Source organism: Chinchilla lanigera, unplaced genomic scaffold (assembly GCF_000276665.1).
Source record: "Chinchilla lanigera isolate Chin_1 unplaced genomic scaffold, ChiLan1.0 scaffold00097, whole genome shotgun sequence".
Taxonomy (NCBI): Eukaryota; Metazoa; Chordata; class Mammalia; order Rodentia; family Chinchillidae; genus Chinchilla; species Chinchilla lanigera.
Window position 1 is genome coordinate 4,663,958 of NW_004955498.1, and position 17,472 is coordinate 4,681,429.

General features: G+C 42.9%; 1 protein-coding gene across 1 annotated transcript; it reads left to right on the forward strand.

Annotated features, from left to right (window-relative positions):
- Positions 1-15,419: 15,419 nt before the first annotated feature.
- LOC102024476 (melanoma-associated antigen 10-like) lies at positions 15,420-16,181 on the forward strand. The gene has a single exon (XM_005406485.1). The coding sequence runs from the start codon at positions 15,420-15,422 to the stop codon at positions 16,179-16,181; it is 762 nt and encodes a 253-aa protein (XP_005406542.1).
- Positions 16,182-17,472: the final 1,291 nt, after the last annotated feature.

Genomic DNA, 17,472 nt, shown 5'->3' on the forward strand with positions numbered 1-17,472 from the left:
TGATTGGTGCAGTTTAGGTACACATGATGACCACTTCATTATGGGGAATTTGTATCTAAACATGGTACATCTTGATTCCTCTTTTTTCCCATTCCCATCCCCTCTTTTCAAACCCCCTTCCTTTCCCCATTCACGAAGCTCGGTTTTCATTTTACCTTCTTTTTTCAATTTTTCTTTCCATTCCTTCCTTCCCCTCCCCCTCCCTAGTTATTTTTTTCCTTTTGAACAGTTTCTTCATAGATCACAATATCTATTGCACACTTATGTTCTTATGTACATTTTCAGTTTCTCACACCAGAGAGGTGATGTGATATTTGCATAAATGTGTCCTATTTATTTCACTTATGAGTATGGTCTCAAGGTCTATCGATATAGCTAAAATGCCTGAATTTTATCTTTCTTCATGGCTGATTAATACTCCATTATATATAAAAAACTAAAACTTTAATGCATGGCAAATTCCTTAGCATTTCAAGGGAATTCAAATTATAACCAGGAGTGAAAGGCTTTGGGACTCGTGCACCCGTACACATAGTCGTGCATTAACATTCCTGTTGCTGGGGCACAATTCTTGACAGCCAGCACTTAGAAGAGGAGAGTTTCACTTTGACTGTGTTGTCAGGAGGTTCAGTCCCTGGTCATTGGATCCATGCAGGACCATCATGGCAGAACTGCACGGCAGCAAGAATGCTTACTTTGTAGAGACTGCAAGCAGATTAGGGGACAGTGACACAGAGGAAAGGGGTCGGGAACGTTTATAATTCACCAGGTTCTGGCTCTATGTCCCACCTAGAAGCAGCCACAAATGTGCTTTTTATTCCCATGTTCCTCCTGGTGACCCACCCGTATTCACCAGGTCTCTCCCTAAATGGGAGACTTTGGGGGGCATTTTAGATAAGAAATGTAACAACTTATCTCCCCAGAGAGGAAGAGAAATGGTAACAGGGATATTTTGAAGAATTAGGTCATGTGATTGTGTCACCTGCCGCATTTGAATTCTGTGGACAGACTAGCAGATTGAAAACACATAGTATTTTTTTTTACTTTTCATAGAATATGTTACCTTATTTTTGATTAATGTGTCTAAATTATACACTCTAATGTGGGAGTTCAGTGTGATATTTCATCACATGGATACAGTGCACACTTATCACACCCAGCCTTGTTTTATCGACTCACCACCACATCGTTCCCAACCTCTGGTATTCACTGTTGTACATTCAGATTGACTGTTTTGAACATTGTATACATGAGAGAGAAAGTGCTTTACACACCCTTATGTGCCCGCATTATTTAATTTAAAATAATGACCTGTATTCCCAGCAAATACAACTTACACAAAGTTAAAAGTTGTAGGTTATAGCAGATAAATCCGAGAAATATATAAAAGGAGTTCAAAAACATATAAAATTTTTAGGGAAAGCTATAAATCTCTCAAGAAATATTAAGGGGAAAATTCTGATATAAATAAAGCAGTGTGTGGTATTTGTTGAAAAGAAACCAAATATGATACAATTCTTAATTTTCCATAAGTTTCTTAGAAGTCCATGACTTCCTCTTAGAAGTCCAAAGGACAGACAATTTAGGCTACAACCTTGTGCCTCTTGAATTAACCTTGGAAAATAATAGAAGTGAGACACAATAAAGTCAGGCAAACACACATGAACAACTAAATATAAAGTATGAGGAATCTTTGGAGGAAACTGAAGAATGTTAAACTGGAACTTGTGTTTGGAGAGTCAGAGCAGATGTGGGTCTGTGCTGAGGCCTGCATACACGGCGCATAACAGCATGAGTTGGAAGAAGTTTTAAAACCCCGGCCTCTACAACACTGCAGTCTGCACATACCAGAGAAGTCACTGGCCCAGGGGAAACATAAGGACAGCAGGAAACTGGAGGGAGTGTGGCTCCGGAGATTGTGCTAATAACCACACGCACCCACCCTGGTGGGTGAGAACTGGTTTTCAAACCAACTGCTATTTAACGGAACAAAAAAATGAAAGAGAAATAGAAAAGAAAGTATAGCAGCGAAGCATGCATGCATAGTAACCATAGTTATTCTATGATCAAATAAGAGTCTCCTCCCTTCTGCCCCAGGGAACCCTGGGAGCCACAGTCTCCCTGTGAGGTGAACATTCTCAGGTCCATGGAGGACAGGGGTCTAGGCTGTGCCAGGAAATGGACTGAAGATCTCTAGGAAGGGCAAAGGTGACCGACAGAATCCATCTCTTCCCCTCCTGTCTTCCCGCAGGTACACTGATGGATGTCCTATCTATTGACTGTTGCCTCTTCCTGTTGGGAGATGACCTGGTTCTAAGGTGTGCCTCATGTGGAGGGAGTGAAGAGGCCCCCAGCTGTGTTAGGGGTTGAGGGGAGAACAGAAGGGGGAGTGTGGAGGCTCCATCCCAGAGATAGCGTCACCAAACCATCCAGGCATCCTGTATTGTCATTCACGTGCTGCCGGGAAGGATTTTCAAGTGAGACCCAATAGCCACTCAGGGGAGCTTGAGAGTCACGTTATGGGTCTGAGGAGATCACATTCAGATCTGTAGAGGACACAGGAGTCCAGGCTTTGCCCAGCACCAAGCTCATGATCCCTAGCAAGGTTGGGGCAGCAGGGAGACTCCCTTTGGATCCCTGCTGTCAGACCTAGGCACGTTGCTGGAATCAGGGCCCACTCATTGTACCTCACTGCATTAGAGCAGCAGGAGGGCAAGTTGAGAGGTTCGGGCTTCAGGTGAGAGTAGAGTGGGCAAGGTTCAGCTAGGGTCAGGGTGATGGGCTCTGGGTGAAGTGGAGATGTCCCAACTCAGGAAGCTTCCCCAGGCAATCCAGATCTTCCTCTCTTGTGAGCCCTGCACTTCACAGAGACCTATTTGCTAGAATGAGCTTCAGTCTCAAGGGCCCCTGTGAGATACAACCTTGGACCCTGCAAGCAGAAGCAGGTCAATAGGAGACTGATGTACTTGCTGTACCAAGAACAAATGTGTTGATCCTTAGGGTGGAGGGAGGAGCCTGAAGAATTTCTTTTTGCTCCTGCTTTTAGCCCTGGGAGACCCTGTGTAAAGTCCTGGAAGTGACGCTCACTGACTGCTACTGCTTTGCATCAGACCAAAGGAAGGTCCTTTTCTTTGCTGCAGACATCAGGTGAGGGGTGCAAAGAAGGCCGGGCTCAGTTAGAGGTCACAGTGCGAGGTTGTGGGGTGGGTGAAGAAACACCACTCCAGAGAGATGTTCCTTGAACAATCCAGATTTTCCCTGTTGTTAGCCCTGCACTCCAATGAAGAATTCTCTGGTGGGGTAGCAATTTTGCAGACTTTAAATTTACACTCAGAGGGGCCTGCTCGTCTCAGAAGTAATACTATTCCGGCTTGGATTTTAGCAATGTAGGAGAGATGAGGCAAATAATCATGTGCCAGGTCTACACTGGATGTTTCCATACAAGGAAACATTTTGGTGAACCCGCACACCATTTTCCATATAGCTGTACTAATAACAAAAATGAGGGATGACGAATTCACAGAGCAGCATGTGGTTCAGTGGGACTGTTCGGCATTTACTGGATGGAGCCAGAATTTTACAATGGCCTCCACAGTGGAAAGGGAGAAGTGGAACTACAGAAAGTAAGAAAGTGCATGCATAACTTTCTAGCAATGACGACAGTATTTCTGGAAGTAATAATTGAGTTTAAATACATTACTGGATACAGGATCATTACACTTGCATTTTTATACTAAAAATGAGGAACTGGTAATTGAAATTGAACATGATGATTTAAAATAAGATTAGATAGTATGAATTCAAAAGGGTACATCTGGCAAAAGATAAATATATGTATATTAAGAGATACAATATATTGAAAAGAAGAGAAAATGAAGATGTAAACAAATAGAGATATAAGCCTTGATAAATACCCAGATGATTTAACACTATTACAACAATAAATTCTTCCCAAATAATTTGGTAAATTCAAAGATATCTTAATAGAAATTCTAACATTCATAAGAATGCAAAGGACATAAAATAGACAAAGAAAACCTTTAACATAGAATAAAGTTAAAGAAGTTACCCTAATTCATTTCTCGAATTATACACTAACACCAAACAAAACAGTGAATTAAATCTAGAAATTCATCAGTGTAACAGAATGAAGCCCAGGAATAAATCTATACTCATCTGCATACACAAACATCTAATTATGGAAAGATGCAAATGAAGTTTAGAGGAGAGAAAAGTTAGTCTGTATAACAACTCGTTCTTTTTTTTTTCTAAACAACTCCTTCTTAAACTACTGAATACGTACATGCAAAGAATAAACCTGGATCCACACTATATCTTTCCGTATATCTATGAACATTAATAGTAGCACTATTTCTTTGGTAGATTTCTCATCAGTAGGCCAAACTACTGGACCCTACAAGTGAAAGGAGCAGAGATTTCTTCTTGCTCACAGTTCTCACCCAAGCGGCAAAGAGAAAAGTGGAGAGAATACATCTTCCAGTGTTGCTCCAAGTGACCCCCTCCTTTTCACCAGGCCCCTCCTCTAAATGAAAGATTTTGGGGGGACATTTTAGATGTGAATCATAACAATTTGTCTCTCCAGAAAGAAAGAGAAACAGTAACAAGGCTATTTTGAAGAATTAGATCATGTGATTGTGTCATCCATCATATTTGAACCCTGTGAGGTAGTTTAGCAGGTTGGAAATTCACATAGCACTTATTTTTCCTACAGTACATTACCTTGCTTTGTTTACTGTGTCTAAATTATACACATGCATGCGGGAGTTCAGTGTGATATTTCACTACAATGGTACAGTGCACATTCATCAAACCCAGCCTTGCTTTACCCACTCTCCTCCACGACCTTCCCGACCTCTCAAAATCACTGTTGTCCATTAAGATTGACTGGCTTTAATCTCCCATATATGAGAGACTGGCTTATTTCATTTAAAATAATGACCACAATTCCAGCAATTACGTTATGCACAAAGTTTAACTATTTAATTTACAACAAGCAACTCATAGAAATATCTCAGAAGCAGCTTAAAATTTTTTTAAATGTTTAATACAACTGTAAAACATTGTAGAAGGACTCAGGCCAAGCGATTCTGATAAAAATAGAGCAGTGTGTCATATTCCTTTAAAAGTAACAGAATATGGGGGAAATCCCAATTTCCCATAAATTCCTAACCAGTCAGTGCCTTATCCATAGAGGCCAACATGACAAACAAGTTCAGCTACTGCTTTGTGCTTCCTGAATTAATCCCAGAAAGCAATAGAAGAGAGTACATCCTAGCCGACACACGAGTAACTAAATGTAAACCTCACAACAAGAAGAATCCTTGGGGGAGGTTGAAGACTACTGACTAGGGACTTGTGTTTGGGTGGGCAGAGAAGTAGAGGGTCTGCAGTGAGGCCTGCAGAGATGGCCTGTAACAGCATGAGTTGGAAGAAAGTTTAAAAACTCCTGCCCCTACAACACTGTGCAGTCTGAGGCAGCACCTCATACCAGAGATTCCAATGACCCACTTGTAACAACAGGACACTAGGACACTGGAGACAGTCTGGCTGCAGATACTCTACTAATAAGCACCTTAGAACACTCTAGTGGCTGAGGACTGGTTTTCAAACAATTGCTATTTAACAGAATACAAAAAAATTGCAAGAGAACCTGAAAAGAATGCATTGCAGTATATCAATGTATAGTAACCATAGTTATTCTATGATCAAATAAGAGTCTCCTTCCTTCTTCCGCAGGGAACGGTTATGGTTTGTGTCTGTGTGTTCCCCCAAAGTCTCATGCGGTCATGGGGCAGGCTTTTAGAGTTTGATTGATTATGGGTGTGAGAGCTACACCCTCCCTGGGGTGGATATTTTGCATAAGTAAGGGAGAGGAAGAGGCTGCTTGCAGCCATTCCTCCCTTTTAGTGCTTGTTGGATTTGCTGTGTTCTGCCACCATGAACTGTAGCCCTCTGCCATGTGCCACTCTGCCTTGTAACCTGCCAAGTATGGACTAAAACCTCCACAAACTGTAAGCGAAATAAAACTTTCTTTCCTTAATTTTGGGCATCAGGTATTTTGTCCCAGCAATGAGAGAAAAGTAACCAAGACAGGAACTCTGGGATTCAAACTCTCCCTTGTGAGGTGGACATTCTTAGGTTCTTGGTGGACAGGTTTCTAGGCTCTGCCAAGAAGTAAAGTGAATATCCCTGGGAAAGATAAATGTGGCCTACAAAATCAAGTTATTCTCAGAATAACCCACTAGTTACCTCTACATCCTGGGAAGAAAGCCCTGGAGAGGGCCCTTTTTTGCCTAAGGGGTTCCTCATTGCAGAGTCAGAGCATATTTCTGTGGTCCTGGCTTTATAAGGAAGGGCTGGAGAGAACTTTGGTTCATTCAGTTAACTTGAATGCTCTGAGAAAACTGTGGAAAACTCACACCAGAGAGGGAGTCTCAGAACATTCTAGAAAATCCCATTGCTGATCCTATAGCAAGAGGTGCAGACTTCTCTGAAGAGTGCCCCTTTTGACCTCCCTGGGCCCTGAAAGGACATCAGAGCCTTGTTCTGCAGACTGAGCTTCAGATGAGAGGAGAAGAAAGCACCTGGATCAGTTAGATCCAGGAGAGGTGTTGTCAGTGGTACTCAGGAATCCCCACCCCAATAAGACAACCTCAGAATAGTCTAGAAAAGCCTCTCTTGCTGGACCTGTACCTCACAGTGTAGAATTCTCAGGAGAGTACCCCTTTCCTTTATAATGGCAAGACAGAGACTGAGCCTTTTTCTAAAGACTGTACATCAGGTGAAAGGAACAGAAGAACTGTGGTCAGGCAGCTCAAAAGAGCTCTGAATCAGGGGTAAAGTGTCTCAGGGGAGCGCCCTTTTCCCTCAAGACACCAGGAGAGGAGGGTCAGAACCTAGTTCTGAGGATTTTGCTTTAGGTGGGAGGAGTAGAGGGGACCTGGGTTGGGTTAGGTCAAGATGAGTCCCTGAGCACACAGTGAGGAAGCCCAGAGCCAGGTAGAGGGTCCCCAAGCCTGGGAGAGGGATCCCAAACATCCCAGACCTGTCTCTATTACAGCCCAGAACCCTGGGGGCATCAATTTTCAGGCCATCACCCCCTTTTTCATCAGGGCACCAGGAGAGGAGAGACATAGCCTTGTTTGAGACCTGTGCTTTAGGTCTAGGGAACAGAGGACACTGGACTATTCAGGTCAGAGGGCAAAACTGAGGGTCACTGTTAAAGCCTGGGCACACATGGACTTTCCCCAAATAATCCAGTCCTACATCTTCTGTATTCACACAAAACACATGTGACCTGCACCACACAGGAGGAGATATTTTATGAGTTTCTCATCCACGCCTGTCACAGGCGACCCTGGAAATCAGAGCCTTGTTCTGAGGTCTAACCTTCGTGAGAGCTGACATGATTGGACCCAGTATTATGTAGAGTAAGTCAGGAACTGAGAATGAGAGAAGCCTCATCTCAGGTTGAGTGTGAAAATAATACTTTGACAATACACTGCCTGTGTTGACCTTCTTGTACTGTACAGTGAAGAATTATCAGGTGAGCACCCCCTTTTGTTTCAGGGAACTCCTGGAATTAAGATTCTGGTTCTGGGGCTGGGAATATAGCTCAGTGGCAAAGCGCCTGCCTGGAAAGCGCAAGGTCATGAGTTCGGTTCCTGGTACTGGAAGAAAAACACCACCACCAACAACAAGAACAAAAAAAAGATCCTGGTTCTGAGGATCCTGCTTAAGGAGGGAGCAGGGCAGAGGACCTGGGCTCAACTAAGTCAAGCTGAGAGGCTGAGACATAAATCTGGAAGCTCTGAGCCAGATTGTGGGTCCCTAGTTAATACATACTTGCTGTGTTGTCAGCCCTGCACCTGGGACACACTTTCCAGGCCACTCCACTTCCTCTTTCCTCATGCATGGTGACCTTTCTGCCTTAGAAATCCCTGAGTGTCAAGCATTTTGTCCAAAAGGGAGCACAGGGTTTGCCATAGGACGCAGGGACCTGGCTTTGGGAGAGACTAAGGTGAGGTCTGAAGGATAACACAGGGCCCTGGAAACAATTAGTTTTATTAATTTTTATTTATTTTATTTTATTTTATTTTTTGGTACATGTTAGATATACAAAATGATAACATTTATTATAGGGAATTTGTGCTTGTGCATGATTTATCTTGCTGCTTCTTACTTTCCCATTCACCTCCCTTCGACCCTTCTTCCTTTCTCTTTTTACAAAAGCTATGTTTCCATTTTTTCCTTCTAGTCTCTTTTTTTTGTCCATTCCTTCCTTTTCTCCTATGAAAGTTCGTGTGTGACATCCACTGACTTCAGCCTGTAGCGTCAGAGAGAGGGGAAGGCCCCGTTCTGATGCCTGTCCTGCATGTGAGGAAAGCAGAGAGAACCTGTTTCCACTCCAGGTGAGGGCCTGAGGATGGTGAGGAAACACCAGCCCAGAAAGGCTTTTTGTGACCAATCCATACGCATCTCTGTTGTTGGGCCTGGACCCCACAGGAGCAGGCCTGTAAGAATGAATCCTTTTTCCGATGTTCTCTTCAGTCTCCTTTTTCAGAGTAATGTGAATTATAGAGGTCTTTCACCCCCTTGATTAGGATATTTTCTGTGTATTTCATTTCTCTTGATGCTGTTGCAGAAGTGATTGTCTCCCTCATTCATTTCTCAGTGTGTTTATTACTGATGTATCACTATCATTTGCTATTGTTAGAGAGCCATAGCTATTCTTTCTGTAGTGAGATGAAATCTGATTTTTCTTTCAAATTGCATTATTTGAAAGGAAAGATGTGTTCAACATTTTTTCATGCATGTACTGTCCTTTTGAACTTCATCTGAGAGTCATTCATTTCAGAAGCCCATTTCTTGAGTAGATATTTGAATTTGTGGGCCCTAATTTTTGGACACATTTATATATTCTAGATATTTATCTGTTGTATGAGAAGTACCTGCAAATTTTGTCCTATTCTTAAGGTTTTCACTTCACTCTACGGATGGCTTCTTTTGCTATTCAGATGTTTTTAAATTCGACAAGATCTTTTGTTGATTCTTGATATTATTTAGTGTGCACCTGGGATTCTGTTCATTAAGGATTTCCCTATTCTTATGTCTTCCAATTTTGTCTTCTAGCAGAATGCTTCTGTTTTATTATTTTGATTTTAATTTAGTGCATGTTGAGAGACATGGTCCAGGTTCAGTCTTTGGAGCTGGATAGCCAGTTTGCACAGCTCCATGTGTTAAAGTGGCTGTCTATCCTCCAGGATAGTACTTGACCCCTTGTCAGTGATACCATAGCTGTGTTTGGTTAGCGTTGTTTCTGTTCCCTCTACTCTGTTTTATCGATCCAGAAGTCTGCTTTTTACCAGTACCATGCTGTTTTCATCACTGTTGCTTTATGATTTAACTTGAGGTCTGAGACTGTGATCCTTCCTGGCACGATATTTTTGCAAGGATTGATTTTCTATTTCAGGTCACTTTTTGTTGCTTACGAATTTTAGGATTGTTTTTCCTAGTTCTGTGAAGAATGCTATTCATATTCCCATTGAGATTGTGTAACATCTGTGTGACAGTTTGGAATTATCACCATTTTCACTATGTTGGTTCTGCCTCTTCAGGCAAAGGGAATATCTTACCCTTTATTCATATCTTCTTCTACCTCTTTCTTACAGTACTGTAATTATTGCTATAGAGGTCATTCACTTTCCTTGTCCTGTTAATTCCAAAATATTTCATTTTATTGTTGCTATTATGAAAGGTATTGTTTCCTTCATTTGTTTTTCAATGAGTTTATTCCTGCTTCACAGGAATGTTACTGATATTTGTGTGTTGACTTCGTAACCTGCTATGCCACTGAATTTGGTTATTAATTCTATGAGTGCTTTGCTAGTGTTTGGTACATCTTCAAGGAAGAAGATCTTGTTACCTGCAAATACTGGTAATTTAATTCTTCCTTTCCTACATATATGTCTTTAATATCTTTCTCTTGCCTGATTTCTCTGGCAAACATGTTTGGAAGTATGTTGAACAGGGGTGGTGACAGTTGACATCCTTGACTTCTTGATTTTAGAGAGAAATCTCTCAGCTTCTCCCCAGCTAATATGAATTTAACCATTGGTTTGTTGTAGATGTTTTTCACACTTGGAGATTAGGCATTTCTATACCTATTTTCTTCAAATTTTTCTTATTAATGGATGTTAGATTTTGTCAAACTTTTTTCTATTGAGATACTCATCCATTTTTGTCCTTAATTCTGTTTGTGCAGTATATTACTTTTTCAGAGCAGAATATATTTATTGAGGCAAAGAAAGCTTCTGTCCAAGAGCAAGAGACAGAAGGGGACCCAAATGAGTTGCCCATATATTACATTTATGGTGTCAGCAGGTTGAACTATCCCTGTATCCCTGAAATGAATCCTCCTTCATCTTGATTTGGTGCATTGCATTTGCCAATATTTTATTGAGAATTATTGCATCTTTGTTCACTAAAGAGATTGGCCCATAGTTCTCTTTTTTGATTGGAATTTTTTCTGCTTTTGAGATCAGGTTAATGCTTGCTTGCGAAAATGACATTGAGAATACTGCTTCCCTTTGAGTTTTGTTGAAGAATTTGAGAACTATTGTCACTAGATCTTCTCTAAAGTTCTTGTACAATTTAGCAGTGAATCCTTCAATAACTGTCCTTTACTTATTGATATATATATATATATTAGTTTTGATATATATATATATATATATATATATTAGTTTTTATTCTTATTCTTCCACTTCATGGCCAGTATTGAATTCTTCAGAGTGTTTATGCAAGGTGGTCACTTCTGCTGCCCACACTGTTAGTACAATATTGATTTCCAAGACTTTGGTTAGAAATTTATCATGGACTGTAATTCTTTGATAAATTATACATTTATTTTTTGTATCCTTTGATTTAGCTCAGCCAGCATTTTATTAATGTCCTCAGAAAGCTCCTTGATCATTTTGGGTAATTACTTACTTTAGCTCTTTAGTTACATCTTCTATGATTCCGCTGAGATTCCCGTTGATCTTTTTTGTAAACTTCCTTGTTATCATTCCAAGTAATTAAGGTATGCATATTTTGTTGTTCTCCCCCTTGAAGCACTCTGGATTTGATTCAGAGTGGCTGGAAATTTTGGGAGGCATTCTGTGGCCTTGTCTTCTAGTGTTTCGTGTCTATGTGTGTGTGTGTGTGTGTGTGTGTGTGTGTGTGTGTGTCTGTGTGTTGAAGTTTGTGGCACTCATACTGGAGAGACTTTTCTGCTAGTAGAGATCTATTATGTAGTTTTCTTTTCAATTTTATCATTTTGGCATAGCTGACAATAATCGTTCTCCTCTGCTCCAAGATTTTACCACGTCTTTTAATTTTGGAGGACAGGATATAGCACACTTGGCTGAATACCAAGTTCTTTAGCAATGTGTCCTGGTATTATTAATGTCACAAAGGTAATTTGGAAATTGTCCTGCAGAAAAGTCACTAATGGTAACAATTATGGGACCTGGAAATGTCACATAAATCACCAACAGCAGTATCATGCAAATCATATTGGTTATTAAAATAGATATAGAAGCAATAATGTTCCATGATTAACTATATAGAGTAGAAATCCATGATAGCAGTATAAACATGAATCAACCCAAATATTAACATGCAACTAATAAGTATTAAATACAATATTTATAGCCCTAGTAATTGTAGAAAAAGTTCACCAGTCATTCTATAGTCTTAACCAACCATATAAAGTTTAATAAAACTTCCTGTTTATACTGCTGAAGATATAGAGATTTGTGAAAGGGAGAATGCAAGAAGAGAAATATGAAAGCCCAAACTATATGATATGAGAAGGAGGACAGAGAACTGGGACAAAGTATCTTACCAAGGACTAGAAAGACGTTTATAGAACTAGCTAAATATAACAGAAAAAAGTGATGAGAAATTGATGATAACAGAAAAAAGGAGAAAATAAATTATATAGAGAATAAAAATAAGTGAAGCTTAACAAGAAAGGAGTAGAAAAAGAAAAATGATGTGAGAAAAATATAAGAAAAAATTCTTCCTGATATTAAATAAAGAGCTTCATTTTCTCAGATGCCCTCTGCCTTCCCAGGTTATAAATGTGTCCAAGACAAGAGGTGTCCCTGCTCACACTGGTAGATAAGAAGGGCAGCCAGACCTGAGATCTGTGCTGGAGGCAGAGAAAACAGTAACGACACCAATAACCAAACCAGGATTTTAAAGTCCAAGGCAATTCAGTCTGGCTTTGGCCTCTGACCAAAGGGGCAGATCCTGTGCCCTTCCCAGCTGAGCTCAAACCTTTCATGATGTCCTCTTTCCAGCTCCTTCCCTGTCCAGGGAGCTTTCCTGAGACTGTTTTTCACCCAGTCACTGTGGTGGAGTAATCCTGAGAACTCTGAAGTAAAGCTGTCCCATGGCTGTTCTCAGTCCCCGTTTTAAATATTAAACTCTTTACTGGAATGCCACCCAAACACATTCACTCTGCCAGGATATGGCTGGCATCTGCAAAAGGGTCACTGCCCACTGCTTCCTCTGCAAAGACCCTGTGACAACAGACTCCACACCGTCCCTGCAGATCAGAGTACCTGCTGCTCCACTGAACCAGCTTTCCCGCTTGGGACTTCCTGGAGTTCTTAGGTTTCATGTTATGTATTCAGATTTCATCCCTTTCCCATGAGACAGGACAATAGAGAACTAATTTGTTTCCTTTTCTGCATTCAGGCTGTCTTTTCATTTCTTTATAATTTTTTCTTTTCCTGCCATTTCCTTCTAGGTTTCCAGGGATTCACTTCTCTGTTTTTACTTTATTTTTTTTATTTTGTCCCCAAGATAATATTTTCCATACTCCAAATTCTAATCTTGCAAAAGCTAAATTACTATTGCTCACCACTCTGCTGTTTTGCAGCACTGGAAGTATATTAGGTAACCCACATGGGTTAAAAGAAGGGACCCCGCAGAGCCTCCTTTTGCCTGGTATCAGCCTGGAGTTCCTGGTGAAGTGGGGTTGCACAGCCATTCCTTTTAATTCGGCTAAGTGGTTGTAGTTGGAGGACCAAAGGAAATGATAACCTTGGCCCAAAGGGTAACTGCAACTCAGCAGAGGGAGAAATATTTAATAGAGAACTCCAGGAGCCTACAGAACCAAGCTGTGGCTTCTTCCTTAAGACTGAGGGTACCTGTTCTCCAGAAATGGCACATCCACAGAGCCTGCTTGTTCCCTGGGTCAGCCTTCAGAGGTCCTAAGTGGCATGCTCTCTTCTAACTCAGGCAGGAAGGTGGGGAGTCATACAGAGATAGGAGCAGGTATGGCCAACAGGAAGAAGGAGAAAACTACAGGTGCACAGAGGGGTCCTTTCACTTGTGACTTCATTGCTGAGACACATAGTTGACATCTGCAACTCAGTGGAGGAAAAGTTGACTGGGGCTCATAATTTATAGAGCTTTCAGTCCACAGTCAGCCGGCTCCAAGACAGAAGAACAGAGGCGAAGGGCCTGGTGGCAGGAAAGCTATATACCCCAAGACTTACAGGGAGCAGATAGTGAAGGGGTGCTCCAGGAAGGAAGATACAGCCTGCACTATCACACGCAGTGAGCCTGCTCATCCTAAAAGGCCCCACCTTCTAAGAGCAGGTCAGCTGTGAGCTCCCATGGGCATTCAGCTTCCAAAGGTGCTGCCTATGACTCCATGGGCCTTTAGGGTGAAATCTAGATTAAACCATAACAGGGGTCCTGAATCACAGGAGAGATGGGCACAGGTCCTGCTGTCAGCATCAAAGTCCTCAGAAGGGGGTGACATGATGGACACCTGCTTACTTCTTTTGAGAACCCTGGAGATTTCTGGGAGGTGAAGGACTTGTTCTGAGGTGATGTCTGCCAGTTGGCACAGGGAAACCCGTCTGGTCAGGAAACTCAAAGGTCCCAGGATCTGCCAAAGGTCAGGTGAGGTCCCTAAATGAAGACTGAGCCCGCCTTGTCCAGAGTACGGATGGCGAATGCTCCGCCGACATCTTCCCTGAGTCCTCGGTCATTCTGGGAAGCCTCAGAAGGGCTTTCACTGTGAGGCTTTTGCTTAATTCTGAACTATGGGTCTCAGAGAGATTGAGGCCTTGGTACTAAGAGGCTGAAATCCAGGCAACAGAAGTAGGATCTCGGGGTGTATCAAGGGGCTACGTGAGGGAGAGGGAACCCACTCACCTGGACACACATTACCCTAGCCTCAACCTGTTCTTTCTTTCACCTGTAGTCACATCTGGGAAACACACATTTACTGGCTCATCCCTGACCTTGATTTTAAGGGTCTCACATACATATGGATGAAGTTTAATGAAGGTAGCCTCAGGTCATCCCTGGGAGAACCCCAGACTTTATTAACATCAGGATGGAGTAGGTTCCCTTTCCTGGACCAAATGAACCTGAAGTAATCTCTCTTCCTCCAGATGTTGCTCCAGGCAGCTGTTGCCCTGTGGGTTTCACCTGTTTTGTCTTTTATACCCTATGAGGCAGGGAGACACTTTTGTTTGTAAGCGTTTGCCTCAAGCAAGTAAAGGCCCTGCTCACAATAGTTGAGGACTTTTAGTGAGCACAAAGGGGACCATTCACTCAGAAGAGCAGGAACCTCACAAGGCCCAGCCCACCCCTTCTTTTGAGGATTGGGAGACAGGGACTCTGCTGAGGTCTGCAGCCTGAGCTGTCCCCCATGTCTCTTACAGGAGCTCCAAGAAACAGGAGCGGGAAGTCTTGATCTGAGGCAGTGTCCACAGATCACACAGCAGAGGAGGCCCGGAGTCAAGGTAAGGGGCATGCACCGAGTGTGCACCTGTGGCTCCACCCGCCCAAGGACAGAGGGGAATCCTTTTGCCCAAGCTGCACAATCCCTGCTGCTTGACCTAAAGCCTTCTCTGAGGTCAAGCTGCAGGCTGAGCAATCTCACTTCTTGTCCCAGTTCTCGGAGACAGTGCCCATAGTCAGAACTCTGAGAACACCACACAAAGAGAAAACCAATAATGGGCCTTTCTGGGAGCTCACAAGGGTACTTTTGTTGGATGAGAACACTCACAGTGTCCCTCTCTCCTCCAGGTATCTGAATCCTCATCACCAAGTGCTTGCTGTCCCCACGGATCCTCAGCACATCTTCCTGGTCAGAAGACACAGCTCAGCCAGCTCAGGTGAGGCCACCTTGTCCAAAGAGGGGCACGGGGCCTGGTAGGAGTGCAGCTGTGGAAGGCTGTCAGAGGGGAAAAAGGGCCCACTGCTTCCTCTGGCTCCTCCTCCTCCAGTACCCAAATCCCTGCTACATCAAGTGAAGTGGGTTGGGCTAGGACACCAAGATCTCCCCAGAATCCTTAGGGTGTCTCCTCTCCCCCGCAGTCATGGCCTCCAGTCAGAGCAACCGATCCAGTGAGCACTGCAGTAGGCAAGAAGAGGAGAATCTATGTACCTCCCCGGATTTGCTAGCTCTGCTGTTCCTGTGCCGTCTGTACCAAGAGAACAAGATAGCTAAACTGTTGCCAGTCCTGCTCCTGAAGTATCAAGAGGAGGAACCTGTCACCAAGGAAGAAATGCTGCACAGTGTGGACCCCCGTTACCACGGGCACTTCCCTCTGTTATTCAAGGAAGCCTGTGAGTGTTTGTGTCTGGCCTTTGGCATTGATGTACAAGAACTGGATCCCCCTGGCCAAATATACGTCCTTTTGCCCGTCTTGGGCCTCTCTTATAAGGGGATACTGGGTGACAATTACCAGAGCTTTTCCAAAGTCAACCTCCTGATAGTCATCCTCACAGTCATTTTCTTGAAGGGTAACCATGTCAGTGAGGAAGATTTAAGGGAAGTCCTTAGAACAAGGGAAATGTTACCACAGAAGGGGCACTTTGTTATTGGCGAGCCCTGGGAATTCATCACAAAGGATTTGGTACAGTTACAGTACCTGGAGTATAGGCAGGTGCCCCATAGCAATCCTGCTAAGTACGAGTTCCTGTGGGGTCCAAGGACCCATGCTGAAACCACCAAGATGAAAGTCCTAGAGCATTTGGCCAAGGTGAGCATGCGTGATCCCAGGTCCTACACACATCTCTATGCCGAGGCTTTGAGAGAGGAGCAAGAGGCTGCCCATTCATGTGCTATGGGCCAGTGAAGGGGCAAGGTGCCAGCCAGAGACAGGGAGTGCTCCTCATCACATCACTGTCTTAGTTCCCACACCATGTGAAATGAGTCCCATCCTTCAGTTAGTGTTGCTGGATATCACACTTTTCTAGGTACTCGAGAGCCAGGTGAGAAGTAAAATGCCGTGCATATCATCTCTATGTCTGTACTATTTGGGTGACTTGGAAATGGACTTGTGTGTTCCTGATGACATTTGAAGTCTTGCTCCTTTTCTGCAAGTTCTGCATAGCTTGCCCATGCTATTTGAATGATGGTACTGATCGCATGTCTATTTTTACTTTTGTGATTTTGAAGATTGATTGTCATTTCTGATGTGAATGTGGTTTTGTGTGGTATTGATCACACAGGAATTTTGTTGTTCCTTTAGAAATGTAAGAATATTTGCTCTTTTGTCAAGCCAACTTGGAAAGCTTTCATTTTATTTTGAAGAAGAAACCATAGTATTAGAACAGGATTTTCCTTGGCAATGTGTAAGAAGTTTACAACAAGTTAAATAGAGTACAGAAAAAGATATAAGGATAAAAATCTTTGATTTCTAATGTCTTTTTACCTGTTTTCCTATACTATTAAAATGTGTGTAAACCTGAATGTGTTTCGATTCTTCATTTATATGGGAGAAAGTTACTGTGAATGAAGAAACCCTTCCTCCACCAGGCACACTGGCCCCAAAGCTCCACTGCACGTGTGCTCTTTGGAAGGCCCAGTGTCTGTGGTGGAAATGAGTACATAGACTGTGTAGGATCAAACCTACCCCATAGGATGATGGAATCCAGGAGAACCACCAATGTCGGGATATAGAGGGATTACCTAGAGGAACTGAGGACCATGAAAAATCACTTAGAGGCTGGAGTCTAGCAGAAAGCAGCCCTGGTTGAGTGCTGAGCCATGGGAGTTTGTGTCTTGGTGGAACCACATTTCATTGTGCATGAGTTGATTTTAATGTGTCTGAAAAGTGAGCAGGGTCAGGCCCTCAGATGAGGTGTCCTGGGCCTGAGGTAGAAGCCTCAGAGAATGGAAGACTGTTCTGAGCAGTGCTTTTTGGTGGTGGGTGAAGCTGAAAGGAATCTCTTTATGAGAAGTGTGGTCCTAGACAGGGAGGGAACCAGGGGATTTGTCTCCAGACTCTGCAAGGGTTTCCTGAGAGATAAGGGTGACTCTGAGGTGAAGTGGGGCCCTAAAGTCCCTGGTTCTGTTATGTGCTGGGAGTGTCCACTTTCCAGGGTCTTTAAGTGCCCAGTTGACTGGTTCTCCTATGGACAACT